Genomic DNA, 24,910 nt, shown 5'->3' with positions numbered 1-24,910 from the left:
AAAAAAAGTATTAAACAAAATTAAAAAATAAATCTACAGTTACTTGAAATATGAATAATATATATATATATACACAAATATATTTACAGAATGATGCAAATGTATTTGACTCTATTCACATCCCCTCACATTTAAAATCCTGCACAGGTTGGGTGCCTCTCAACTCAGATTAAGGTTGATACTGTATAAATGCAGAACCAATCGTTCCAGGTGGATGAGATCATTCATTTTTAAATACATGTAATTCCATTTTTGTATTGGTATTATTTGTATTGAGGCAGGGAGGCTGCAGTTGTTTCTAAGCGAAAATAAATCTGGTATAAAATTATTAGGGTTCGTGTCAAACGACTTTGTCTCATCAAAGCTGTTTCGGGTGACGTTCAGTTCATTATATTTGGAATCTTTTTTTTTTTTTTTTTTTTTAATTCTGAGACTACAAATTAATAGCTCAGTTGGTTAGAGTGAAAAAAACGAGCACCAGTCAGCCCAGCTAGCTCAGTCGGTAGAGCATGAGACTCTTAATCTCAGGGTCGTGGGTTCGAGCCCCACGTTGGGTGTTCTTTTTAAATACAAATTGAAGATGTTTCTTCGAGACAACGGAGCAATGTCTGATTCTGTTCACATTGTATACAGTATTGCAACAAAATTACTTATTGGTCATTGTCATATAGCAATTGCTATTGTAAAATGTGTGGATCGCTTATAGCTATAACGATATTGAAATATATAATCTTACTTTTTTGGGTTGGCTACAATCCATTTTTTTACACTTGTCATTACATCATTCATGGAGCAACAGTTGGTATGTGCGTTGATACAATAGACAACACCTGTCTGTGCTGAAATAAATAATGTGGTTTTCTACTGTAGCTCCTACCCCCACTGTCACCTCTCTCCGTAACCTCCACTCTCTCTCCCCCTCTGTCCTTGCCTCCACTGCTCTCTCTCACCTCCCTCCTATCGACTCCTTCTCACAACTGTAGACTGCTACCTCCACCCTCTTCTCCTCCCTCGACTCCCCCTGTCCCCTCACCTCCCGACCTACTCGCCCCTCCCCAACCCTGGCTCTCCTTTCCGCTCCGCTCAGCAAGAATCACACTGCGATCTGCTGAAAAGAAATGGAAGAGAACCAAACTCCCTGCTGCCTTAGACCTCTACTGCACTCTTCTCTCCTCCTACTCATCTACTCTCTCCTCTGCTAAATGTACTTATTTCCAATCTGTAATCTAAGCCTCCACTAACAACCCACGTAAACTATTCTCTACCTTCTCCTCCCTCCTAAACCCTCCCCCCTCCTCCTCCCTCCTCTATCTCCTCTGATGACTTCTTTTTTGACCTATTTTTTCTCTTTTAAAATCTCAAATATCCGCGAACTCTTTAACACCTCTCCCTCCCCCGCGCCCCCTCCTGCTCCAACCCCTACACCCACTGCATCCCCTACTAACTCACCCTCCTTCTCCACCTTCTTTCCCCTCTCAGACTCTGACCTCTCCTCCCTGCTCCAGGGTCACAAACCCACCACATGTGCCCTGGACCCCCTCCCCACTCACCTTTTTCAAACTGCTGCTCCTGCTCTACGTCCCTTCATCTCCTCTGTTCTCAACATATTATTATTTTATTATTATTATTATTATTTGTTTATTTAGCAGACGCCTTTATCTAAGGCGACTTACAGAGACTAGGGTGTGTGAACTATGCATCACCAGAGTCACTTACAGTTACGTCTCATTGGAAAGACGGAGCACAAGGAGGTTAAGTGACTTGCTCAGGATCACACAATGAGTCAGTGGCTGAGGTGGGATTTGAACCGGGGACCTCCTAGTTACAAGCCCCTTTCTTTAACCACTGGACCACACAGCCTCTTTTCTCTCCACATCTCTCATTTTTGGTCTCTTTCCCTCTGCCTTGAAACAAGCCTCTATCACTTCCCTCCTCAAAAAACCTTCCCTCAACCCCACCTCCCTCCAGAGCTACCGTCCTGTCTCCCTCCTACCCTTCCTCTCCAAAACCCTCGAGCGGACTGTACACCGCCAGCTCTCTGCTTTCCTGTCCAAACACTCTCTGCTCGACCCTCTCCAATCTGGCTTCCGCTCTGCTCACTCCACTGAAACCGCCCTCCTGTCTGTGACCAACTCACTAAAGTCTGCCCGAGCTGCCTCTTTCTCCTCTGTCCTAATTCTCCTCGACCTCTCTGATGCCTTTGACACTGTTGATCACTCTATTCTACTATCCTGTCTCGCTGACCTGGGGATCTCTGGCACTGCTCTGGCCTGGTTCTCCTCCTACCTCTCCAACCTCTCCAACCGCACTTACCAGGTAACCTGACATGGAGCAACCTCCACACCTCGCCCTCTCTGAACAGGAGTCCCCCAAGGGTCAGTCGGGTCCTCTCCTGTTCTCTCTCTACACCCGCTCCCTGGGTCCCCCATCCTATGGTTTCTCATACCATTGCTATGCTGATGATGCTCAGATTTTCCTCTCCTCCCCACCTCTGACTCCACCATCCCCTCCTGTATCTCTACCTGTCTGTCTGTTATCTCCTCCTGGATGCACTTGCATTACCTCAAACTCAACCTCTCTAAATCTGACCTCCTGTACTTTCCCAACTTTCATTGGCTCATGATCACCGTTCGCATCCAGTTCAAGACTCTTGTACTAGCCTACAGATGCCTTGACCAGACTGCACCCAGCTACCTCCAGACCATCATCTCTCCCTACACCCCCACTCGACCTCTCCGCTCCGCCTGCACTAGTAGACTGGCTCTACCTCCTCTACGCTCCTCTGCCTCCAGAGCCCGCTCCTTCTCCACCCTCGCTCTACAGTGGTGGAATGACCTACCTACAGATGTTAGGACTGCCCAGTCCCTGACCACCTTCCGGCGCCTCCTTAAGGCCCATCCTCTTCAAACAGAACCTGTAGAACTCCTCTGTTTTTCCACCTGGACACTTATCCCCCTTCCTTAAATGTTCTTTACTTGCTCTTATCTGCACCCTATTTTACTGCATTTAATCCTGTACTTCAGAGTACTGTAATCTGCCAAGTATTTAACTGTAGTATTTTGTATTTAATTGTATCCTGATGTAACTATCACTGACACTGTTATCTGCTGTATTATTGAATTGTATTTTGTCACAATTGTACTTGCTTGAACCAAAAGTATTATTACTTGTACTGTGATACTTGAAATGTATTTGCTTACGATTGTAAGTCGCCCTGGATAAGGGCGTCTGCTAATAAATAATAATAATAATAATAATAATAATAATAATAATAATGCAGGAGGAGGAGTGGCAAACACTGTTGCAGCAGCAAATGACATTTAATAGAGAAAAGTGTAAGGTACTGCACACAGGCAATACATTTCTCCCCCCTTCCTTTCTATATTGGTTAATTGTGGGCTCTAATTTTTTTTATTTTATTTTTTTTTAACATCACTGAGTCCCTTGTCCCTGTGCCACCACAATGTAGAAACATATAGAGAATGTATGGGAATGGTCAATAAACATCACTGCTGTTTCTCTTAAAGCGTGTTTATTTATTTCTAATACTGGACCCTGTCTTAATACTGTATTACATTCTGAATATGAATATAGCTGGATTATTAATTGTAGATAATACTTAGAATACCAGATACATATTTAGCATTAAAAAGCAATACATGTGATGTATTTAATAGTCGTTCATTATTTCGTGTATCAGCCGCCACACAAAGCTGAGCGCAGTGCGGTATACTGTAATGATGCTCCAGTCAGTCTGCCCGGACTGCACCTGAACCATCTTAAAAACACGAAGCCCCTAATAAGCTCATTTGTAAAAGTTAGTAAAGAGTTGCGCTAATATAACGAAGCTAAATTTGAACTCCTAGCTGGAGCAACGAGAGAGGACGAGAGGGCGGGGCAGAGAAGGAGGGGGAGACGCTGCTAGGCAACCGGCTCGTGAACATTCCACTCAGCTGAGCAGAGACCGTTAGGATTTAAAAATGCGAACGTTCCGAGCGGCGTTAGGCGCTTCGTTAAATTAACACACCGTTGCTGGCATTTGAATATAACCATATTTTAAATACTCAAATAGCACAGTATTAAAAAAAAAAAAAAACTTTACTTCAGTTCCAGACCGTTTTCCAACAAATAAAAGGAGTTACGTATTTATAATAATATGATATTAAGACTAAACAAATGTGCTACAGTTTGGTGTATAATTTATTTATTTATTAAATGTTGTGGTAATTCTTTTTTTTAATATTGTATTGTTTTCACAAAATAACATCCATACATTATCAGTTCATCTGCTAGAGTAATCAAATCACAAATATTACTCGTCAGTAATTCATACATAGACACGCTGTGGTAACTTCAAGAAGTTAAAATGTAAGGCTGGAATAATGTTTAACCAAATAAATAAGTAAATACATTAATAACGACATGAAACAAAAATACGTTTTGGTAGCTCATACGTAGGCCTATTTAAATTACAAAATGCGACCTGTTTTAGAAATCGATTTATATACTACCTGCCATTTAAATCTAAATTATATTTAAAACTGTTTGAGGGGCAGACTAGCATAGAGGATTTCTAAAATCCATTAATATGTTAAACTATAACACCACAGTAACACTCCGAGAAATATAGAAATTATTGATTTGTAAAGAATTAGCTGTGAGATTATTTTGATAAATAATCAGAATTATGGATGCATGGATTTTTGATTAAAATATACCCAGATGTATTTCTGTTTCATGTGGTAATGTATTTATTAATTTAATTTTGACCTCTTGCTGGTGCCACGGCTTGTCTCTGTATCAATTCACTGATATTTGAGGTTTTGTTTAGTACACACTAGCAGGTGATCTGATAATCTTATTGGTTATTTTGTGAAAACAATAACACGTTAATACTGTGCTACAAAAAATAACTCGCCGTGTTGTAACTTGTGCGGGTGATGTCATGGGTTGTCATGGCAGCGCCGATCATCACGGGAGGGGTTATCAGTGGTTGTCGGAGAAACGCTGGAGTTCCGCTGGCTGCCGAGGGCTCCAACCCGAATATCTAAAACAATACAGTGACAACAAAGTAATGTGACATATAAACCTAATGACTACATTAATGAAGCAGTAATACACGACAGGGTGTGTGTGTTATCATGAGGTAATATCACCACGCCTTGGGTGCGTTGGGAGGCACTAGACGAAGTGGAGTTCTTCAACCGCCCAGGAAGTGGTGATATATCTCATGATAACACACAGACCCTGGAGTGTATTATTGCTATTATTAAATGGGTCTAAGAGTGTGTTGTTGTTGGTAAAGAAGACTTTAAACCTTATTTTAATAATTGTTATTTGTGTCACCTTCCACTGAGAGAAGTAGTTCCACAGTAACTAAAAATGGTTAGATTAACAATTAAACATTTGATTTTAAACCGTTTTGTAGAATATTTTCTTTTTTGGGGCTTCACTAATAGTTTCTTGTTTAAGCTTTGTAGATATTGAACTGGATCATTGTTTCAATGTCTGCAGCGTAACCAGGGAGAGAGGCAGATAGATAAGTTCCTGCTTTTTGTAATTGCAACTAATACATTTGGTGACTTTGCAAGGTGGTGTTTGAATTGGCTGAGTTGTGTGTGATTAGTACCAGGTGAGTGGCTAAATTGATTAGCAGTTGATTTTGCTATTTGATTGGTTTCCACACAGTTTAGTTGGTTCTTTTGCCAAGCCGATGTAACAACATTTATTCAAGCAGCTTATTTTAGCGCCAGCAAGAAGCGCCAGCAAACCGAAGAGCCTCAACAAAAGAGCCGGGAGTCTAGCTGTGGGAGTCCAGCGAGGGGATGCCTGCGCTGAGACACTGGTCGAATTGATCCACACCTAACAGCGCTCTGGAAGAAGCCATCTACTAGTCAGGTCTGTATCCTCCACCCCACTGCTCCTACTGTGCCTTTTGTCTTGCTTGTCCTGCTATGTCTGTCTCTCACATCCCTGTTCTGTCCTCCCGTCCTCGTCCTCTGCCCTCCCTCCGCTGTTGCTCCTCCAACCCCTCTAACCTCATTCCTCTGCCTCTCCCCCCCTCCCGCACACTCTCTGGTGCACTCTGGAACTGTCACTCTTCTGCTAACAAAGCTGATTTCATCTCTGCCTTTGCCTCCCACCTCTCGCTCGATTTCCTTGCTCTCACTGAAACCTGGCTGTCCCCTGATAACACTGTTACTCCTGCTGCCCTGTCCTCTCTCTACGTCCTGTCCCATACCCCGCGTCTCACCGGACGGGGAGGTGGGACGGGTCTTCTCCTCTCTCCCTCCTTACTCTTTTCTGTCCCCTCCGATCTCACCTCCCTCTCTGTCACTACCTTTGAATTTCATGCAGTCCAACTAACCTCTCCCTGTCAACTCCTGCTCATTGTTCTGTACCGCCCCCCTGGGCCTCTCACTCACTTTCTGGATGAACTCGACTATCTACTCTCCTCCCTCCCCTCTCTGTCTACCCCGACTGTCCTGTTGGGTGACTTCAACATCCATCTCTCCAACCCCAGCCACTCTGCTGGATTCCTCCCTCTCCTTCACTCCTTCGACTTCTGTCTCTCTCCGTCCCCTCCTACCCACAAAGCTGGCCGTCAACTGGACCTCACCTTCTCCAGGGCCTGCTGCCCCTCCAGCCTCTCTGTCACCCCCCTGGACCTCTCTGATCACTATTTCATCTCTTTTTCTCTGTCTCTCCCCCCTCTCCCTGCTCCTCCTACCCCCACTGTCACCTCTCGCCGTAACCTCCGCTCTCTCTCCCCCTCTGTCCTTGCCTCCACTGCTCTCTCTCACCTCCCTCCTATCGACTCCTTTTCACAACTCTCCGTAGACTCTGCTACCTCCACCCTCTTCTCCTCGCTCACCTCCTCCCTCGACTCCCTCTGTCCCCTCACCTCCCGACCTGCTCGCCCCTCCCCTCCCCATCCCTGGCTCTCCTCTGTGCTCCGCTCGGCAAGAATCACACTGCGATCTGCTGAAAAGAAATGGAAGAGAACCAAACTCCCTGCTGCCCTAGACCTTTACCGCACTCTCCTCTCCTCCTTCTCCTCTACTCTCTCCTCTGCTAAATGTGCTTATTTCCAATCTGTAATCCAAGCCTCCACTAACAACCCACGTAAACTATTCTCTACCTTCTCCTCCCTCCTAAACCCTCCCCCCCCTCCTCCTCCCTCCTCTATCTCCCCTGACGACTTTGCCTCCTTCTTCTCTTCTAAAATCTCAGATATCCGCAAACTCTTTAACACCTCTCCCTCCCCCGCACCCCCTCCTGCTCCAACCCCTACACCCACTACATCCCCTACTAACTCGCCCTCCCTCTCCACTTTCTTGCCCCTCTCAGACTCTGACCTCTCCTCCCTGCTCCAGGGTCACAAACCCACCACGTGTGCCTTGGACCCCCTCCCCACTCACCTCTTTCAAGCTGCTGCTCCTGCTCTACTCCCCTTCATCTCCTCCCTCCTCAACACCTCTCTACTTTCTGGCATCTTCCCCTCTGCCTTCAAAAAAGCCTCGATCACTCCCCTCCTCAAAAAACCTACCCTCGACCCCACCTCCCTCCAGAGCTACCGTCCTGTCTCCCTCCTACCCTTCCTCTCCAAAACCCTCGAGCGGACTGTACACCGCCAGCTCTCTGCTTTCCTGTCCAACCACTCTCTGCTTGACCCTCTCCAATCTGGCTTCCGCTCTGCCCACTCCACTGAAACCGCCCTCCTGTCTGTCACCAACTCCCTTAAGTGTGCCCGAGCTGCCTCTCTCTCCTCTGTCCTAATTCTCCTCGACCTCTCTGCTGCCTTTGACACTGTTGATCAATCTATTCTACTATCATCTCTTGCTGACCTGGGGATCTCTGGCACTGCTCTGGCCTGGTTCTCCTCCTACCTCTCCAACCGCACTTACCAGGTAACCTGGAGTGGAGCAACCTCCACACCTCACCCTCTCTTAACTGGAGTCCCCCAAGGGTCAGTCTTGGGTCCTCTCCTGTTCTCTCTCTACACCCGCTCCCTGGGCCCCCTCATCGCATCCCACGGTTTCTCATACCATTTCTATGCTGATGATGCTCAGATTTTCCTCTCCTTCCCCACCTCTGACTCCACCATCTCCTCCCGTATCTCTACCTGTCTGTCTGCTATTTCCTCCTGGATGCACTCGCATCATCTCAAACTCAACCTCTCTAAATCTGATCTCCTTTTCTTTCCCTCCTCCTCCCCCTCCTCTGATCTCTCTATCTCTGTTCCTCTGGAATCTACCACACTCTCTCCCTCTTCCTCAGCTAAGAACCTTGGAGTCACCCTGGACCCCTGCCTCTCTTATTCCCAGCACATCTCCACTCTGGCACGCACTTGCAGATTCTTCCTGAGCAACATCCGAAGAATCCGACCCTTCCTCACCAACTATGCTACCCAGCTCCTGGTCCAGGCCCTGGTACTCTCCCGCCTAGACTACTGCAACTCCCTCCTGGCTGGCCTCCCTGCGTCCGCCACCCGTCCGCTCCAGCTCATCCAGAACTCTGCCGCTCGCCTGGTGTTCTCTCTACCTCGCTTCGCCCACGCTACTCCACTACTCCGCTCGCTCCACTGGCTCCCGATCACCGCTCGCATCCAGTTCAAGACTCTTGTACTAGCCTACAGATGCCTTGATCAGACTGCACCCAGCTACCTCCAGACCCTCATCTCTCCTTACACCCCCACTCGACCTCTCCGCTCCGCCTGCACTAGAAGACTGGCTCCACCTCCGCTACGCTCCCCTGCCTCCCGAGCCCGCTCCTTCTCCACCCTTGCTCCGCAGTGGTGGAACGACCTTCCTACAGATGTCAGGACTGCCCAGTCCCTGACCACATTCCGGCGCCTCCTTAAGACTCACCTCTTCAAACAGCACCTGTAGAACTCCTCTGTTGTATCCTGGGACACTATCACCCTTCATTTAAATATGCTCTACTTTGCTCTTATCTGCCGCCTATTTTACTGCATTTAATCCTGTACTTCAGAATATTGTAATCTGCCAAGTGTTTAAACTGTAGTATTTTGTACTTAATCATATCCTGATGTAACTATCACTATTTAATCATATCCTGATGTAACTTTCACTATTATCTGCTGTATTATTGAATTGTGGTTTGTCACACTTGAGAATTATTGTATTTCTTGTTTTTATTGTATGACTTATATTGTAACACTTGAATGTATTTGTATTTGCTTGCGATTGTAAGTCGCCCTGGATAAGGGCGTCTGCTAAGAAATAAATAATAATAATAATAATAATAATAATGTGTATGTCTGGGTTTTGTCCAGTAGATGGAGCTGCTGTTGTGATGTTTTGTTTAGCAGAATGCAGTTCACGTACCGTATTACAAACGGGACGGCGCTGCACAGACGGGCCGCCGATAGTCATCTCCGATTAACCCAACATGAATATAAATACAAACCCAGTCTGTTTCAAAGAGCACTCAGAGTGACGGCGCCTGAGAGTCTGATAGCAGGTTTAATAATATGAATGTGGCTGCTCAAGTCTTGCATCAAACTCAGCGTCCTCTATATAGCATAAACACATTACACAAAGGGTTGCCAGCGGGTGTAGTGAATTTAGCTCCAATATCTCAGCTCGCTCTCTCTTATATATTTTAGTCCTCCTGTTTTACCAAACAGCTCAAAGAATGGAACTTCTGGTTCAGACTGGTGCGCGGATCTAAAGATTCCCTGCATCGGGTGGACCGGTTTGTTATGGAACGTGTTTCGTAAAATGAGTTTGTCCAGTAACAGACTATATAAACCACAGTGAAAACAAACATGAAGAGAACATGTTGCCAAGTAGTTGTTTAACCAGTAACTCAATTACTACAAAAAAAACACAAACACAAGCAATCAGCCCATGTAAATCTACACACTCTGTGATGCTCGAACAAGGTTTATATATATATATATATATATATATATATATATATATATAGGAGTGTTGATAATTTCACCCTAAACTTGCATACTGAAAAGCAGCATGTCAAAGCAAGAAGGAACAAAGAGGGTTACAACTCAATGGAGAAGGAAAGTCTTTGCCCCCGCGTTCACTCAGTGAATTAGTGAAGAGTCCTTGAGTAACACTCCATATTGAGAATGGCCTGATCAGGAAACAAGCAAAGCATTCAATGCATTAAGAGAAGAGAATCCCATTAACATGGCCATTCTGACACACACCAATATATAATTTATGTAGAATTAGTCAAGCACCCACCAAAAAAAAAATAAATAAATAAATAAATACACAATCCAAAACAGTCTTTACAAGCAAGATTTTTATTTATCAATATACACTTTTGGGCATTTTCCAAAAATAAACAACTCCAGCTACAAAGACAACCACTGAACACACACCCATTGCAGCTCCCAGAAGGGACCACACATTGAATTCGGCTGCAAGAGAAGAAAGAAATAGTTAGTGGAATATAAAGAGATAGTTATATATTTTACTTGAACTGCAATTGTGTTCACATCATGCATATTACCGCTTCTAGGCATAAAGTGAAGGGATCCATCTCTCTTCAGCTCAATTGGGCCAGAAGACACAAATGCCTTTACTGCACCACCATCCATCCCTTCAGCACTGCGACCTACATGAGGAATTAGGAGGAGTCCATCAAAACAAAGGGACAAAAATGCATGCAAAATGTCCCCCCTCCCCCCCAACAGACAGAGCTCTTACCAAGCCTCTGTTTTCCTGGAATGCACCGTCTGCTACAGAGGCTGTCTGATGGCCGGTTTGAATCACATATCACAACACTGCAGTGGAAGTAAATCTGAAAGACAGTACACCTTGTCAAGAAAAACAAGCATCAATAGATCAGGCAGGAACATCATCCAATGAGGATTACTGAATTGAAAAAAATATATTGCATCATAGTAAGTGTTTCTTGCAAATGTGCAGTTATATGTTTTCATTCCAACTCACTAAAGATTTGAGCACAGTGACCATTTGCTGCTTGCAAAGCAATCCAAACCACACATTGTGGTACAAGATGCCCCAAACCAACACTCCACTTTACCTGTCCTTTCAGTGCATCCTGGCCGCTTGTGAAGGAAAACATTTTCACTTCAAACCTTTTCAGATGGGAAGGGAACAGCACTCTTGCATTGCTGGAGACTGGGTGAAAGATGGTCAAGTACTCATCTGCAGAGTTCTCACAGCTAGAAAGAGAAAGTAGGTCAGGAGCACATCAGCCACAACTCCAATTCCTAGGTTTTGTAGCAGCAATATCATATTCCAGCATCTTACCTGTCCACAACAACATCCCACTTTGGAGAGCTATTCCTGTCAGCAGAATAGGTTGCCCAGCAGTTCTCCAAAAACAATTCAGCCTGTGGATCCCTGCTGTACAGGAGTTCTACCTCAAAATACAAGGGTCTTCGCAAGTACTTCACAACAGGGTAATCCTGAACTCCATAGAAGTCATTGTAGGTTGAATCTGCAGAGATTCAAGGGAGAATTTTATAGGTGGAAACATGCTACTAGAGCATCTATATTATTTCAATTGCCAAGTCCTACCAAATGCAAGCCGCATGATGACCACAAGGTCCCCCAAGCCAGGCTGGACTACAGGTGCAGGATTATTCTGGTACAAGAACTGCACTACCTTGGTGTCATTGACCAGATAGTGACAGGCAACTCTCAACCTGGAAAGAGGAGATGGGGTTAGCAGAGTTTCAGCCTCAACCACAAGGATACTCAATTTGATTGCAATCCTTACCTGTAAGATGTGAACAGCACTTCATTCTCATAAGTCAGGAGGTTGTTGTCAAACTGGAAGAGAAATCAAAGACCCAGGTTGCAATGAACTTGTAGATTTAGTATGGAGCTGCATACCAAGTTGCAGACTAGCTAATATGGTACTCTGGATCATCCCCAGCTGTGTACTAACGTAGTACCAAATTTCACAATTTAAATAATAAATAAAAAACATTGGTAATGAATATTGCAATTTCATAATTGAACACTTTTTTGGGACCTCATGATTGTTACAGTTAATATGATACCACAAGCCTGTCTACAGAAACTGCTAGACTAATATGGTATTGTTTTAGTAACCTCTAGGAGGGCAACAGCAGTTATTTTGGATTTGTTGCAAATACGTTTGAATACACAGCTGGTGACTCTTGAGCTGCAATTGGTATCAACTCATTTATTAGTTTAGTCCCGGCCTCACCACGGGATCATCCCCAGCAAGTACGCTCCTTCCAGTTCACTGCAATTGACCCAAAAGGTCTCTTGGCAGCACATGCAATGCCATAACCAAGAGTCATGTCATGTGTCACAACACCTTTGTCAACGGGACAAGCAGTTCAATACAAAAGTGGCATCCTTCAGATGTCCACAAGTCATGCAAGTAATTCAGCGGATAGAAACACAGGTCACCATAGCTCCGTAGATTGATCCAGGGGTGTTGGGGCCACCTTGTCAATATGTTGAAACTCCTCAAAATATGGTTTTAAAATGTGGTCAATACTAACCCTTCTAGTTGTGCCACAGGAGTTGACATTGAAGTAGAAAACTGCATTGATAGCATCAGACTGAAGAGGCCGGCAACTTGGATCCCTTAGAGTTAGTTGACTTGGAGACAAACTGGGGACAGATTCCACTTTCACAGCAAGAGCTGCCATAGTTCCATTGGTGAAGCAATCTGAAACACAGCATTTGGATCCAGGTTAAGGAAACAGATTATAGCTTCAATACCACTTCATGCAACCTTTGGCCAATCTCAAAAGCAGCTATTCTAAAGAATGCTTTGTTTGCAGGAGGGTTACCAATCATCTTTGTAGGGAAACTGCAGGACAGGGAGAAGTCAGCCACCACAACCATGGTCCCAATATCCTTCAATGTCAAGCCAAGTCTGCTTCTGATGCCTGAAGAACTGATCACCTACAGAGACAATACATCAGGTCAGTAATGTGTTGAACCCAAAACAGCTAAAACGCATTTTAAAGTTCCATCACTTACTTCATATGTGGCATCAACTGAATTGTATGGCACAGTCATCCAGAAATTGGTAGAGTTGGCATTATACTTGTACAGGGCAAGCAGACTTCCACCAAGTTCTCTTGAGCCCACAAAAGGAATCCAGTTGCGACCCATGTTGCCATATGTTACCATGGTATAGAATGCAGCACCATCACAGTAGCCAGTTACTGTAGGTGGAACTGCAAGAGGAAGAGCAGTTGTCAGGGCAATGGACTGGATTGGTTAGAAAAAGGTAGTTGTAGACCAAAAAATAGTCAGGCACTTACTGATGTCTTTGAGAACAGCTTCGACTACAGCAGGATGAGTAAAGGGTGTATTCTCTGGCACTATATTCAGCAAGTAGGTCAGGGGCAGAATGTAGGTTCTGGTGTCTGGAGGAGTTACCTGAAAGAAGAGCAAGGGTTTGTAGGATTAAACCCAAAGTCAGACAGCAAGCAACACGTCCACAGGAAGCAAGCGTTTTCAAAGGGCAATTGGATGGTTGAACAGGTGGGATGTTACCTTTTGCTTCACATTGGGGTCCTCAAATGGCACCTGGAGAGTGTAGGTCTTGGATCCATTGGGAAAGACATGCTCCTGGACATTATAACCTTTTAGGTTGGCTTCTGGCACAGTTAACGTCTCTGGTCCAACTATAATTTTGACCAGCTCCACATCAGGCAGGAATGTCCCCAGGGTCACATTGAACACTCTGGCTTTAGGAACAGTGTCTGAAATTAAAGCATACAGTTAAAATGAAGGACATGAAGTGGAGCACTGCAACAAATCCCTTTGATTTACTGCATGTGGACAAGTTCTACATACTGTTTGTGACAACTGGTGGCCGAGGCATGAAAGGAGTGGTTATTGGATGAAGTACTGTGTACTTGGTCTTCTCAGGCCCATCTTGCCAGGTATGCTCCAGCATTGGTTCAATAGAGTAAGAGATCACATAGGTGTTGTCCAATACATGGCTCTGAAAGCACAGAAGCATCTTAGGAGGAAAGCTTTAAAATGAGAAGGATTTAGAAGATGCTGAACTTCTACATACCTTGTAATATCCACCATCAGCTCCCACAGGAATTTTTACAGTGATTAGCTGGGGACCGACATCCAGTTTATAATCTCTATTATGAATCGTTGCAGGGTCAAGCTTGCGGCCATCAACTCCCATTTGAACATCAAGGGTAGTAATTTGTGGTGTCGGAACAAGAGGAGGTAGAACACGGGGAACATTCCATGTAATCATCTGTTCTGTGAAGGCTGTTCCATCTGACAGAAAGGAACACCAGACTTGATATAGAAAATTCATACATAAACCTAGAACAGTTCTTGAGCACTGTTGCCCTCCATAAGCTTACTCACCAGTAGGACATGTAACTGCAGTGTCCACCATCATGACCATCCATCTTTGCTTATAAAAGGTGGTTGATCTTAGCACAGCCATTGGTGTTTGGATCTGTTGGAGGGGAGGGGGAACTTTTACTAAAATAAAAGCAAGACTAAATCTCCCTTCATAGTCTGGATATACTGTACTAGATAACAATGAAGCCTAGACTACTTACCACCTGAGGCTGGCTTTCTGTGGAGTTGTATGCAGCTCTAACCAGAATTCGAGTTGGTGTAGTGTTTATGCCATAGCCATTTGTCATGCCCTGAGCAACAGTCATGGTTGTCTTTCTATTTGCTGGGAGATGGAACACAATTTTCCAGATGCTGTTGTCAGCAGCAGTTGCCTAGCAGAAGAAAATCTCATTAGATTAGGGAGTTTGAACACAAAGCATCTCCAGTCTAAAATAATTTGTCATAACAGATGTCATGTTTAATAAACAGGAACTAAAACTGAAAGTTGAAAGTTAAATGACACATCACTGAAACCGTTCTATGTTCAGCAGGCATCTAAGGGAACAGAAAATCCTCAAATACAACTTCGTACGAAAGCCTGTGAATGCATGTTGTCTGGATCCGATACAGGCAGAGTTTACAGCCATTCATTTGTACTGGACCTTAATACATCAGTGTACCAAACTTTAGGACAGCTAAATTGCTCCTATGCAGCAGTCCTCAAAAAAGTAAATCAGGATACATTTATCATGAAGGATTTATAGCCCTGCACATATGAAGCCACTACCTCAGTGGTTGAAATAAGGCTTACACCAACAAGAAAGGGTTAATTTCTCCACAATCAATTTCTATCAAAGCAATCACAGAATACATGTATGCAAAGCCAATGCCTTAAATGTCACACAATTCATATATGGCCACCCAATTGGGAGACAGGTTAAAGTTAAGGGGGCCGTTAGATTTTGCTTCCTCTAGACGAGACAGTAGAGTAGACTTCAATAAGCAAGACCAAGGGGACGTGAATGAAGCAAATGCAAAGTCACATGATTCTACCTCTGGGTACGCAAGGGACCAATCAGGATCATCTTGAACAAAGTTTGGCTCAATAAGTGGCACCCCTCTTCTCACAGAAACCTAAAGAGAATTCACATTAGTCATGAGTGAAGCACTTCTGCAGTGACAATTAAAATACCCACACAACCCAACAAGTTATACTGAACAGCATTATCACCATCCCGACAGCCCTTACCTCCATGTAGTTTCTTTCACACAGAATCTCCCTCTCTGCCCATGGAGAATAGCGGCATGTCATGCTCTGAACATAGGAGGAAGCTGAAGTCATAGCACTGTTTGAGAAGACACTGATTTGTACTGTCAGCTTGTAGGTCTCATCATTCTGGAAACAAAGGCTAAAGTTAGTCCCAGCATGTCACCATTAGAAAGAAGTTTACAAGAAATAAAATAATGACTCACTGTGTTCTGAGCAAAGCAGCTCAGCACAGAAGCAAGGAACTTGGCATTTCCCAAGAAGTCAACAGTTAAGCTATATCCACACTGTGCAGCCAGTCTTGGAGAGAGGGACACAAGCGTCCCCTTATTGTCTGTAGAAAGAAATTCAGATGGCCTTTTAAGAAACCGTACACGTGATCAAGCAAGGTAGAGATATAACAAAGTGAACACCCCCACCGCCCTGTCCCATCTACTTATTGGAATTTTTAAAACTATATTAGTAGAATTATACGCTCGTTCAGAACAGTAGGTTTAAAGTAAATGATTTCTATTTCTGTGCACTTGCAGTCAACAAATCTGAGTAAGGTTGTAGCAGCACAGGTCTATTTAGTGTGATCAGCAACATGCTTTTGAAACTAACGCAAGAGTTTCACATCCTGCATTTGAAAAAAAAAAAACAAAGCCTGGTTGATGCCATACAGCGCAGGAGTGCTCTGTACTTAATTCAAATTATTACATTATGAGTCAACAGGCTTTGCACATCAAAAGCTTTCCATTCAAGAAAAATGATCACTCACCAATCACATTGATGCGAAAATACTTTCCAACAAAAGACTTATCCAACATCATCATCATAACACTCCCTTGACATTCTGTCCTCACCGAGCCTGCAGAAGACAACGATACTTGAAAACACACAACCGGCAAATAAACAGGAAGCTGAAAGGACAGCTCTGCTGAAGCGACCGTTATCGTACCTAGAGGGGGGTTCTGCGTCCAAACTTCAGTGACTAACACTGCTAACAGCAATGTTATTCTGCATTGGGAAAAAAAAGACGCAAGTGAGAAACACACAATAAAATGAACGTTTCTAAAGTAGAGAAAAGATCAAAAATTACCCAAATCTAAGACAACACGGCATCATTAAATCCAAGGCAGCCCCGACCGTGAACTTCTTTCACCGTTATAAAGAAACAATAATAAAAACAAAACCGTCAGTAGCTGAGTTTGGTGTTCCTTAGTGCGCAATGGGTTTATAAAGAGGTTCAGGTGCTAATGGGAGCTGATTAGCTGCAATTGATGCGCGCACCTCTTTCATATTAGTCCTCTGATTGTCAGTCAGTACGTTAATTAAAATAAATAATAATAATAATAATAATAATTATAATAATAATAATAATAATAATAACCCATTTAGAAGATTGTACTTTGAATTTAAGTTTGGCAGAAGTACGTGCGGATCAAACTGGACTGTCACCGACAAGGATCATCAGCGATCATCTGAACTAACTGGTTGAATAGACAGCACATGTCTGAGGGGGGTGTGTTCTGTACAGCTGTGCATTTGATTAAAGTTTGTTGCGGAGTTTTAAACGTTTCCATGGCAACTGCTGTAGGATGAAGTTGCCCGGAGCCGCGGACACCAGATCAGATTGGATCGCATTGCCTGAAAATTCGATGTTTGATTGACGTGGTCAGTTGGCCAATAGAAAATGAGCGCGCTTTTGAGAGCAAGTCGAGTTGCGAATGAGAGGACAGGTAAGTTAGCAGTAGTATCGATAAAAAAATTAAAAAACAACGACTTGACCTAACAATGCTTGTACATATCTTGCTACGCTAGCCGCCCCCCAGATAAGTTGAAGTAGTAACGTTAGCTAACTTATGTTAGCAGCTAGCTAGTGTTAGCCAGCTAGCAAGCACCACCGGTACCTAGCTAATGTAGTCAACTGGGTAACGTTAGCTAACGTTAGATTGAATAATATCCCAAATAACGAGCATGATTAGTAGCATCAGTGTTGCTCTTCCTTTTTATCCAGGCGAGTTTGTTCGTTAAAGTTAGATAACGTCACCCCGTTTATTACATTTACATTTTAGTCATTTAGCAGACGATCTTATCCAGAGCGACTTACAGTGCAAAACATTACATTTATATGAGAGAGAGAGAGAGAGAGAGAGAGAGAGAGAGAGAGACAGAGACAGAGACAGAGACAGAGAGAGAGAGAGAGAGAGAGAGAGAGAGAGAGAGAGAGAGAGAGAGAGAGATGTAGTTGCATACTTTGCATACCGTATCTCTGATTTGTAACGTTTCCATGGTTCGGCCCGGCCGCTGCCGTGTCTGGTTAAAACGATGAGTTCAGTTTTTTTTCTGTTTGGTAATTCAGTCAGGAGGCAGCTGTAGCAGAGTGGCGCAGCGGAAGCGTGCTGGACCCATAACCCAGAGGTCGATGGATCGAAACCATCCTCTGCTAGCTTGTTTTTCTTCTGTTTGCAAAGTAGGTTTTCTAAAATATTAACTGAAGGCAAGACTTTGTGTTATTACATTTCAGTTTAGTGTGTGTATTTCGTAAATGTTAAAGTGTAGAAACGGCAGGTACGCAGCTTATCTGCCTCTACCCATAGAGGACCCATACATTTTTAAAAAAAAAAATCTGAACACAAGGTGTGTTTATGTAATCTGATACGTTACATCTAGACTTAACTGTTAAATTGTGCTTCTCGGAAGACATACGCTGGAGGGCGCACTGCAGTTTTCAGTCTGGGGAATATTACAGATTAGGAGACTGCTTTAAAATACACAAGTATGGCGGGCGTCTCTGTTACAAAGAATTGTCACACTGTATGTATCTCCATAATGCGTTGGGACTAAATACGCAGATACGTTAAAACTATTTGGAGAATGCGGGCATCGATCCCGCTACTTCTCGCATGCTAAGCGAGCGCTCTACCATTTGAGCTAATTCCCCTTGAATTGTGCCAGTGATTCTCATAGGCTACATCGCAGCTTAATATGAGCAATTCAGATTTATATATATATATATATATATATGCATCAACACTGTTGTGGCTCGAGCTTGTTTGACGAGGCAGGCAATGCAAAAATGCCAAAACTTGCTGTGTTAAGCACCACTTTTGATATTGATTTTTGTTTTGCCATGTTATCACACTGCTACTAAGGGCCGGCCCTTTTAAATGTTAGCGTTTAGATGTAATTCAGAGGATGGCGTAGAGGGCTCTCTCGCTCTTTGCGCTGCTTTTTTCTTATCCTAAATCCTTTTCTTTAGCCTGTCTTTCCTTCCCTCCGTGGCGTCCTGCCCGGTAGCGTCCGCGATCTCTTCCGGGTGGAAGCTGATCCCAGTTCAGCCTCATTTAGTATTTCCAGCCAATCACACAATGCAGCGCTCGCCTCGTCAATTATTAGGGCAGGGCCAGCGCTGCTCCACGTATGTTATTGGCTGTCACTCCTGTCTATCTCTCTCTTTTTCTACTTTAACCCAGCACTATTTCCGCTTCCTTGTCTGTGTTTGTTTTTTGTTGTTCGTTTCTTTCACTGCAGGTCGTTTCTCTGCTCAGCGCTCTCAAGATAGTATCTGCTATTTTCCTACCTGCTCAGTCTGCGCCGTTCAAAGCGCAGCGTCATTCTCAGCTTGCTCTGCGTTTTCATCAGAAAGACTGTTCCGACGTCACCGCTGCACTGCAACTCTTTCACACCGGCGCCTCACAGACCATGGTTACCACGGCAACGCCTCATCGAGTGACTACTGGGAGTGCTAAGTTGCCATGGCGACCAGGCAGCTTTAACAGGCAATGCGAGCCTGTGCCTCACTACTGCAATCTTCTGGCTCCTGCTGCTGCGCTTTTGCAACATGAGAGCTTCAACTCGCCGAATTGTGAAATCTAAATACTGCAGGCTCCTCTTCTAGACCTACGTTAACTTACTTATATCATCACTAACTGTTCTAGAGCAAATGTTTTATACATAGACAAGGATTTTAATCGCATTAACAAAATATATGCTACCCTGCTTCACTGTTCACAATAGGTTCAATTCCAATCGCAACCTCTAGATGGCAGCATAACACCACAAACTACATAATTTAAGCTGATTTGCTATTGCTGCGAATCTCGCACACTCTAAACTTTCTATCAATTCCTGCAGTTCGTTGTCATTCCAAGGGATTCTCAGTCCCGTCCTGCCTCAACCTCTTTTGCTTCATATATTAACTTGATTATTTCAAATCCAAACCCCTCCCTTCGAGGATCTGGTCATGAAGCCATGCTTATCAGCTTTCTGAGATGTTAAGAATCCACGGTCACATTAATTTTCCAGCTTCCTTGCATCAGGCCATTCCTGCAACCTTCTTTTTCCCAGATTTGCACTTCCTCATTTGCCCCCAACTTCATCAAGGCACTTAATACAACTTTCAAAGTCCATTTCATTCAATTTGAGCTTCCAGGGACATACGGATACTATGTCCTACGATTATCAACATTTCAGTCAAAGCGTCCTCCTACACCGCAATAGACAATACACTCTTAGACTGCTCCTGATCAAATCAATAGGTTTTGCAGCAGCCTCCGAGCAACGCATTCTCATCCTCTCAGGTTCTAAAGCGGCCTCAGATCTATGCATTCTTTATCTCTGCCCAAAGGCAGCCCCATCTCCGACATCATCTTAAACGCCTTAACTCTCAAATACCAATTTCCACTGCATTCAGCAGCTCTCTGCTCTCTACAGCAGGCCACTGCACACTACTGACAGCATTCCATCGTTTCTCTGTTTCCGTCTGTCCTAAACGGAGGGGGTTCTCTGTTTTCGGCTCTCCTAAACGGACCCGAGACACTTTTCCTAAGCTCTCCACGCTGCCCAGCTGACAGCTTAGCTGCCTGAGGATGCCGCACTGAGTTGCGAAGGATCTGTCCTTTTGTCCTGTTGGTCCCCTTCCTGTCTCTTGTTCCACTAAACACCCAGCAGCCAGAGGATGCTGCCTGACCCGTCGGGAGCGAGTGTCAGATTTGTTGTATGTTATGTGTCTAAACTTTGCTCTTTCTCTCTCACTTTTACGTCACCCAGCAGTCGGAGGATGCTGCCTGACCCGGCGGAAAGTGTTTATATCTAATCCTTTGCTCTTCTTGTGTCTCCCTCTCTACATCACCTAGCGGCCAGAGCATGCTGCCTGACCCGACAAGAAGGGAAAACTCTTTGTCCCACTATCTCATCCTGCTATCAGTATCTAACCTCAATGTTACTAAGCACCATTCCCAAACTCCATCCCTCTCAAACTCGTCTCACTCTTAAAATCTCAAATCTCTCGCCCTTCTCAAGCCCTCGTAGGCAACCAGTGAATGATAATGAAGCTACAGTTATAAAATAAAAAAAATATTAAAAATAAAATAAAGCTACAGTTACTTAAAATAAGAATAATATATATATATATATATATATATATATATATATATATATATATATATATATATATATATATATATATATTTACAAAATGATGCAAATGTATTTGACTCTATTCACATTATTTATTTATTTATTTATTTATTTATTTATTTCTTAGCAGACACCCTTATCCAGGGCGACTTACAATTGTTACACGATCTCACATTATTTTTACATACAATTACCTATTTAATATATAGACAACCTTACTGTGCTGAAATAAATAACATGGTTTTCTATTATAACACACGCAGCTTGTCAGGATGGCCGAGTGGTCTACGGCACCAGACTCAAGGACTCTGTCTTTCCAAAGAATTGTGTGTTCTGGTCTCTGAATGGAGGCGTGGATTCAAATCCCACTTCTGACAATTCACTTTTATTTTGAACTAAAAAAGAGAGCATGTTTTTCTCTTCATTGTAATTGGAAGAAATAATAACAACTCAAACAAACAACACATGCAGTAATTATCAACATTGACCACAAGAGGGAGCCTGTTGACCATAATGTAGTAGCAGTGAATTATTCTCGCTTTGATTTAATCCCCAGCAGTTATTAAAAGCTTTACTGACATACTGATATAAACATTACTGCATCATATAATATCAAATAAACACATTAAATACAAATAAAATAACTTTTCCATTGATGTGTATTTCACTTGAGGAGCTTGAAGGATAGATTAGGTGGCATATTATGCCTTTAGTTTTTGAACGCAGATGAAAATGCCTTAAACATCACAGACTGCAGTTCCTAACATTGCCCACAACAGTGAGGAGCTACCAGCATCAAAGTGTAAGGACCTCATTTATCACACAGCGGTACTGTGTTAACACGCAGTGAGGCTCTGTACCGTGTGCTACTGTGTACACCTGCTGCATTCACCAAGCAGTGAAGAGCAGCCTAACCCGTGGTGAACAATGCGAAGGAAAAGTACCACATGCGGGTCATTTCAATATAATTCATGATGTTAATGGATGGTAAATGTATGCACATTACATCAGAAATACCGCGAGGGAGGGATTTGATATTCAAGCCATTATTCACTGAAGGGTGCTGAAATGTTTGGGTCCTCGGCGTGTGTTCAAATACCGTGTTTGTAAAGCAGGCGGTCTGTACTGTCACAACATTCAGTAAATAGGACAGCCCACTGGTGATGCTGTGTCACAGAGCAGGGACCATTCACAAATGAGCTAACTGTCAATCCATCCAATCTTATTTTAGAGATCGCCCTAAGGTTAAAGCTTAAGAACATTTATATCAAGCTACAGGCTACAGAACAAGCCACACTTAATAGCTGGGCTCCATTGTATAGTCCCACTGTCCTGGGAGTGTTAAGGCCAGGGAAGTTACTAATCTTGCTCTGTCTGAACACACAGTGCAAGTACTGCTTTAAACACACACTCCACACTTGACACCATTCCAGATGTGATGAGCGGAATAAGGGCTCGGCTGATTGGCTCTCTTCATATGCTCCTATTAAAGCTGTTCTTTGTCTAGTCCTGCTGTCCTGGGAGTGTTCATGCTAAACTGCTAATCTTGCTCTGTCAGAACACACAGCACCAAACCTGTGTTTACACCACTGCTTGACTACAAGTGGCTGCTGTGCCAAGGAAGACAATTTGCATAGAAAATACACTTTGCATTGGCAGCACATGCTTCAGTGCTCTGGGAGTGTTTATAGCCCTGTGAGTTTAACACTTCATGATTGAGAGCTGCCCTTCATGGCAACAGAATCCACAACAACAATGACTTTTATCAGCATCTTCATCTGGGCACTTGTCATCTGCACTCAGGGTAAGAACCATTTAGAAAAACACTTTTAAAAAAATCTATTTATGGAACAATTCTTAATATATAAGTATTAAAAGTAAAACAGGCAAACTGAATAAAATCAAATGAAAAAGTCATCATTTATTTCAATCACAAACTATCACTTTCTATGTTTTTATTTATTATTCTCAGAATCCAGTGGACAGTATACTGTGACTCAGACTCCAGCAGTGAAATCTGTTCTCCCAGGAGACACAGTCGCTCTGAGCTGTAAAGTCAGCAGCGCAGTATACAGTAACAACCGCCTAGCCTGGTACCAACAGAAACCTGGAGAAGCTCCCAAACTCCTGATCTACTTGGCAAGTACCCTTCAGTCTGGGATCCCAACTCGTTTCAGTGGCAGTGGATCTGGGACTGACTTCACACTGACCATCAGTGGAGTCCAGGCTGAAGATGCAGAAGATTACTACTGTCAGAGTTACCACTACCCCAGCAGTAGAGATGTGTTCACACAGTGCTACACACCCGTACAAAAACCTCTCTCAGCAGGACTGCACAGCGACTGCACTGCTGCAGCTGGGACCTACTGCAGGTGCTGAGGGTGAAGGCAATGAAACGGGACATGGCCTGTGGAGGAGCTCAACTGCACACAAACACACTGAGCTCAATAACAAGGGCTCAAAATAAAAGACAAGATCAATCTGGTAAATATCTTGATTATTCATATAGTCTAAATGCATTGCAGAGGCTGAAGGGCTGTCATTGGATTTATATTTACTAATTTAGCTTCAAATGAAAATGAAATAATAATTATTGATTTATCTGCAGAAAGGAAAAGATAAAGGTGAACATTGTTAATTTTCTGATAGTTAAATACAAACTGAAAATAAACTAAATCAGACACTTTACTCCTCTTAAAGGAAATCAATAAATATATACATGCATTCATACATTCATACATAGCATATTACAATCCAACATATTTCTATTGCGTTACAAGTTTTAAAACTATCTATGGTTTAAAACACATATTAACGTATTTCAATATTAATATACAAGATTTTTTTTTATTTCTTTACATGTCTTCAAAGCAATTTAATATTTTTCTAATTGAAACGATAAAGTAAATAAATATAGTGAAATAAATATGAATAAAAATCTATTTCTATAAAGTGTATCAGTAATGCTACAAAATTTAAACCTCACGCTGAAAGTTCAAGCATTTCATTCATTTGTATTTGGTGCGTTGATGCTCAGAAAAGTGTTGATAGTGTGTAAACATGGAGTATGCACACAAACACATTGTTAATTCACCATTGTGCAATTTAAAGAACTATATTAAGAGTGGGGTTTGTTTCTTGTTTCAATTTGCAGATCGTTGATGGTTAGATAATTCATTATAAATTTCACTTCATTAAGTGTATGTTTGTGGTAATGAGCTGGCTGTTTAACAATACCTGTATCTAATCATCTTGATCAATTGATTAATAACTATTAAGGTTTGTTTGGTTTACAAATTGTAACTTATTTGCCAATCATTGATGTTGGGATATCTGATTGGAAACTTTACTTGATGAAGTGTATGTCTGTGATAATGAATTGTCTGCTTAACAAACCTGTGTTTAATCATGTTCACTAATTGGTAATAACGATATTAAGGGCTGGGTTTGCTTTGTTTCTTTTAAACACTGAGGACGGCTCTTTGGAGTCGAAACACATCTGTTGTTTGAAGTTTTGGTCTCTGTTTTTAAATAAATGTAGAATGTTTGAAATATCACATTGGTGAATTAACCAGTTTTGTTTTCCTGCTATAAAGTGTAGCATTGACAGGAATACACCCAGATGTTTAGCTGTGGAAGCTGCTGTATGTGCAAGGACTTGGCACTATCAGTGTGAAGCTCTGTGTGTAATGCATGCTTTCACAGGCTGATACAACCAATGCATTGCAATGAAAGAGGAAGAAACCATTCTGACTTCATTGTCAACCATACAGGACATTGCCAGTCAACAAGCAGACTGGGGTAACAGAGTGATATACTGTAAGCAAGGAGCTAGTCAAGTCTTGTGAGGCTTTTGTCTGCTCCTTGTCTGGTAAAGCAGGAGATGATGTTGAATGGGGTTACAGAT

At 43.0% G+C, this 24,910-nt stretch overlaps 1 protein-coding gene, 1 long non-coding RNA gene, 1 other non-coding gene and 1 gene segment (V, D, J or C); 2 read left to right on the top strand and 2 right to left on the bottom strand.

Moving 5' to 3' along the window:
* Positions 1-484: 484 nt before the first annotated feature.
* On the top strand, positions 485-557 carry trnak-cuu (transfer RNA lysine (anticodon CUU)). Its single transcript has one exon. It is a non-coding gene; the product is annotated as a tRNA-Lys (tRNA).
* A 9,721-nt stretch (positions 558-10,278) lies between these two features.
* LOC131705278 (uncharacterized) lies at positions 10,279-11,210 on the bottom strand. Its single transcript, XR_009310280.1, has 4 exons — positions 11,041-11,210; positions 10,701-10,794; positions 10,504-10,608; positions 10,279-10,411 (listed from the first exon to the last, which is right to left on the bottom strand). It is a non-coding gene; the product is annotated as an uncharacterized LOC131705278 (long non-coding RNA).
* Positions 11,211-14,560: 3,350 nt separating this feature from the next.
* LOC117969765 (uncharacterized) lies at positions 14,561-16,774 on the bottom strand (the record flags this gene model as incomplete). The annotated part of the gene is made up of 7 exons (XM_059007655.1): positions 16,682-16,774; positions 16,541-16,599; positions 16,361-16,450; positions 15,807-15,934; positions 15,583-15,729; positions 15,387-15,467; positions 14,561-14,725 (listed from the first exon to the last, which is right to left on the bottom strand). Coding segments are annotated over exons 1-7 (696 nt in total), but the record flags the coding sequence as incomplete, so codon positions are not given.
* A 5,825-nt stretch (positions 16,775-22,599) lies between these two features.
* LOC117965114 (Ig kappa chain V region K29-213-like) lies at positions 22,600-23,289 on the top strand (the record flags this gene model as incomplete). The annotated part of the segment is given in 2 exon segments: positions 22,600-22,807; positions 22,976-23,289. Coding segments are annotated over 2 exon segments (387 nt in total), but the record flags the coding sequence as incomplete, so codon positions are not given.
* Between the last annotated feature and the right edge of the window lie 1,621 nt (positions 23,290-24,910).

This window comes from Acipenser ruthenus, chromosome 35 (genome assembly GCF_902713425.1).
Source record: "Acipenser ruthenus chromosome 35, fAciRut3.2 maternal haplotype, whole genome shotgun sequence".
Taxonomy (NCBI): domain Eukaryota; kingdom Metazoa; phylum Chordata; class Actinopteri; order Acipenseriformes; family Acipenseridae; genus Acipenser; species Acipenser ruthenus.
The sequence above is the reverse complement of the archived record's forward strand: the minus strand, read 5'-3'. Positions and strand labels throughout refer to the sequence as shown.